We start from the raw sequence: 4,027 nt of genomic DNA, 5'->3' as shown, positions 1-4,027 counted from the left end.
AAAAAAGGGCCTCTGACCTCTGATATCTCAGAGTGTTTTTGAGCTGCAGCAGGATACAGAATTATCTCTAAAAGTAAAGCCTTTCCAGTCTTCAAGTCAGCCACGGGTTATTAGATTTTTTTATTACTGTGTGCAGTATATGACTATTCAAACAACATCATCCACATTACTGTTCTCACCACATGCTGTAAAAGGAGGGACCGCTCTGCCACTGGGCCATCTCCCTTGACCAATGCTTATCTCCACTGACTCATATTAAAGAGGCAAATGTAAAGAAGCATTGGGCATTGATGACTAAATATAGTAAAGAAAACCTACGATCAAACAACCTGACGGAGTCCGTCTGTACCGCTCATGCTGAAAAAAAGGCCAGTTGTTACCAGGGAAACCATGTTTGGCGAGAGTGGGAGATAAATTGCAGCAATATCTCACTAATAGTCATTTCTATTATCTGCACTGGATGTTTAGATTAACAGGTAAATAGGGGGATGTGCCAAGAGACAGCAGCTTGGAGGTAAGGTGCGCAGAGGTGATCAAACAAAACAGCAAGGAAGACGCACTGGGAGGTAAGCCACGCTGCTCATGAAAAATGCCAAGAATAGGAAGTCTGTTGCAGGAGTGAGGATTTGTGAGCTGACAAAAATTGTCACTGTGGACTTGTCCGAGTTGCTTAAATTGGTGTAAAATCTTTAGTTTCATCACAGCACTATAGAGAATAGTTAGAAAAAAAATAGTTCCTCTTCTCAGACACTGGACTATAAGAGCTGAGCGTCTGACACAGATATTCACTCGATGGACGTTGCCCCATAAAGGGTAAGAAACTAGTTTCATTTTAATATTCCTCCAATAGGTTGATTTATAGATTATAAAACTTTCCTTACCGCTGTCTTGACTTTCTATTTCCTTTATACGATGATGCAGGAAACAGATACAGATAGAACTGTGTTGTAAAAGTCGTGGCAAAGTAAAGCTTTGAGACGCTAATTTCCCTCGTGTAGTTAACTCATTAAGTTTATGAGGGTTATCATTTTCACAACATGTCCAGTATTTGTGTATACAGTAAGAACAAGGGCTGGGACTTAATGATAAAAGCACTGCTGCACTGTATTTACAACAAGGAACAAGCAATAACACAGTATTATGGTTTGTATACAAACTCGTGTGCCGGGTTAAAACACTGTCTTCTCATTAAGAGATAACACACAACCACAATAAACTCTGAAGTAGTGATGTGGAAGAAAATTAAGAAGGAATATAGAAAAAACAGAATTACAGCATACTTTGGGATGCCTCCTACCTTTTGTTGTAGGAAAAACATTTATTGTATGAACAGCACGTTTTCAAATGAAGTGTCAATTTTATACTCATAGTTTAAAATAGTTTGCTGTGCTGTGTGGTAATCTCTTTTCATTCTTTCTTATCAGCAGAGCTCAAAGCCCTAGAGGAAACGATGAGCTGTGGTTTATTGGTGGGGACAGAAAAACCGCTCTGTCTCGTTGGGTTTGTTCCAGGACACTGAGCCAATAAGAAGCCTTCGTCTTCTGTGGTCGGTGCTGCCCCACAGATAAAACCTCCTTGTTCTGCAGTCTATTCATCCCCGGGGTCGGGGATATAATGTGACACATCTCAATTCTTGACCGAGTTGAAAGATTCACATGGAGCCCACCACGCAGCGGTGCCACACAGCACTTTGTCTCTCTGTCTACGTCATTACTTTTGTGCTGGGCTTCCCGGCCAATATATTGGCTTTCTACACTTTTTGTAAGAAAGTAAGGCAGAAACCCACCCCGATTGACATCCTGCTCCTCAACCTGACCATTTCCGACCTCCTCTTCCTCCTCTTCCTGCCCTTCAAGATGCAGGAAGCAATGAATGGCATGATGTGGAACATGCCCTATGCCCTCTGTCCGCTGTCTGGCTTTATCTTCTACATGACCATCTACAACAGCACCTTTTTCCTCACTGCAGTCAGTGTAGAGCGCTACTTGGGTGTGGCTTTCCCCATTCGGCACACTCTGAAGCGGCGACCTGTGTATGCTGTAGCTGCCAGCATTTTCTTCTGGATTTTCTCCACCGCCCAACTTAGTATCGTGTTTATCGTGCCCTTTATCCCCACTGAACGCCTCAACGCCTCAGCTCACCCTAGCAGCGATAGCAGAAAACAATGCTATGAGAACTTCACCGAGTCTCAGCTGAACGTCCTCCTGCCTGTGCGCCTGGAGCTTTGTGTGGTGCTTTTCTGCATCCCTTTCCTGATTTCTAGTTTTTGCTACATCAACTTCATCAGAATTCTCTCAAAGCTGCAACACATTGACCGGCGCCGGCGCATCCGAGCCATGGGCATGGCTTTGGGAACCCTGGTGGTGTTTGCTCTATGTTTTGGACCCTACAACGTCTCACACATCATTGGTTTTATAAACAAGAAAAGTCCGGCGTGGAGAGACAAGGCCCTGCTGTGCAGCACCTTCAATGCCTGTCTAGACCCTCTTATTTTCTACTTTTCTTCCTCTGCTGTGAGAGGGAATGTGAGTAGTGTGATGGAAGGGGTTAAAAGCCGTCTCCAGAGGTGCATGTCTTGTCACCTGCTCCAGGCCTTGTGCGGGGGAATTACCAAGACTGCACAAGATAAGGAACACACGCAAGAGGAGATCAATGCTATCTGAGCTGACAGAAAGGGACCTGTAAGCGGCTGCCTTTACTGTTGTCTTATTTCTTCATCCCTGGGAGCAGAAAATTAATGCCATGTTAATGTTTACACATGTGAGAAAATGACTTGGCTTTATACAGTGCAGTGTATTTTTGTTTGATGACATTCCTTTTTGGAAATGAGACAAGACAGGTAACCTTCAGTCTTCCTAAGCACGCCATGCCAATTTTGTATGCAGCGCATCGGGTAAAACCTCAGAGACAGCCTACTTTGAACTGTCACCAGGACATAACAACATTTCTCGCACAGTGTAAGAGAAGTACAGAGACCCTTAAATGCAGGCAGGTGTTGTGGAGCATCGCAGCAGAGACTGTAACAAAATGAATATCTAAGCAACAGCGTTGCACGTCATCTCTCCGCAATTGGAGATTAAATGTTCCAACCAACATCCTTAGTCGTGAACAGGATATTGCTTGCAACAATACGGTCATTATGTGTCAAGCAGTGGTGGTTGAAGAAGAAGTAGCAGAAGAAAGAGAAAATGTGTGGCATCTTCATGCAGATACAAGCATGCTGAAAATAGAGAGCAGTTCGCTTTGTAATTGTACATATGTTTACATCTGTGAGATGATGGCTGTTCTTATATTTATATGGGATATATAAAGAAAGAGAGATGTATGAATGTACACATATATATGCATAACGGGGGTTGTAATAATATAATAACACATAAATAAAGCTTATTTTCATATTCAAATACGATTATACATTTTGCATGATGTCTGACTCATGCATTATTTTGTAAAGAAACCACGCCAGCAGGTGTAAACAGTGTTTGTGTGGACACACACGTGTGAGTGTAAATGACGGGAAAAGGAAGAAAGGACTGATGGAAGCAAAAGCAAACCGCACAAACATTATTTTCATAAACAAACTGTACAATAATAAATTGAGTTAATTAATAACCTTAACATTGGCAGCAGACAGGTACGAGGTGATTGCGTGCGTATGAGTGAGTGGAAGAAAAGAGATAAGGACTAATTTGTTTTGGAAAGAAGGGGGATGAGAAATATGAAAAATGCCCGTAAAGACCGCCTGCATCAAGTGATCAACAGTTGCCATCGGCATATCAGTGATATCATATGTAAATGTTTTTATGCACATTTTATGTATTTACACATAAAAGCAGGATGAGTAATAGAAAGCTTACTGAGCTGCCTCTTTGATTTTTGATGTCACTAATCTGATTATACTGAAGATCCATCAGCTCACTCAGCTGTTCAATGTTTATCATTTCTGCCAGTATTTGTTTTTTTTTTTATTCTTGGCAGTGTGGGCAGGTCTAAATTTAAAATGAACTTCCTCCAAAAAGTGAATCAA

The 4,027-nt window shown here is 42.0% G+C and overlaps 1 protein-coding gene across 2 annotated transcripts; it reads left to right on the top strand.

Moving 5' to 3' along the window:
* Positions 1 to 762: 762 nt before the first annotated feature.
* On the top strand, positions 763 to 3,402 carry LOC102193772 (free fatty acid receptor 2). Of its 2 annotated transcripts, none has more exons than XM_005736062.2 (2): positions 763 to 813; positions 1,428 to 3,402. In XM_005736062.2, exon 2 carries the CDS (start codon positions 1,656 to 1,658, stop codon positions 2,661 to 2,663), a length of 1,008 nt encoding a protein of 335 aa, XP_005736119.1. In that variant the 5' UTR covers positions 763 to 813; positions 1,428 to 1,655; the 3' UTR covers positions 2,664 to 3,402. The 2 variants fall into 2 exon arrangements, with proteins under 2 accessions (XP_005736119.1, XP_005736120.1); XM_005736063.2 differs by having other exon boundaries at positions 771 to 813; positions 1,425 to 3,402.
* Positions 3,403 to 4,027: the final 625 nt, after the last annotated feature.

This window comes from Pundamilia nyererei, unplaced genomic scaffold (genome assembly GCF_000239375.1).
Source record: "Pundamilia nyererei isolate P.nyererei 1_Seehausen unplaced genomic scaffold, PunNye1.0 scaffold00067, whole genome shotgun sequence".
NCBI classification, from domain to species: Eukaryota; Metazoa; Chordata; class Actinopteri; order Cichliformes; family Cichlidae; genus Pundamilia; species Pundamilia nyererei.
This window is presented reverse-complemented; position numbering and strand designations above follow the sequence as displayed.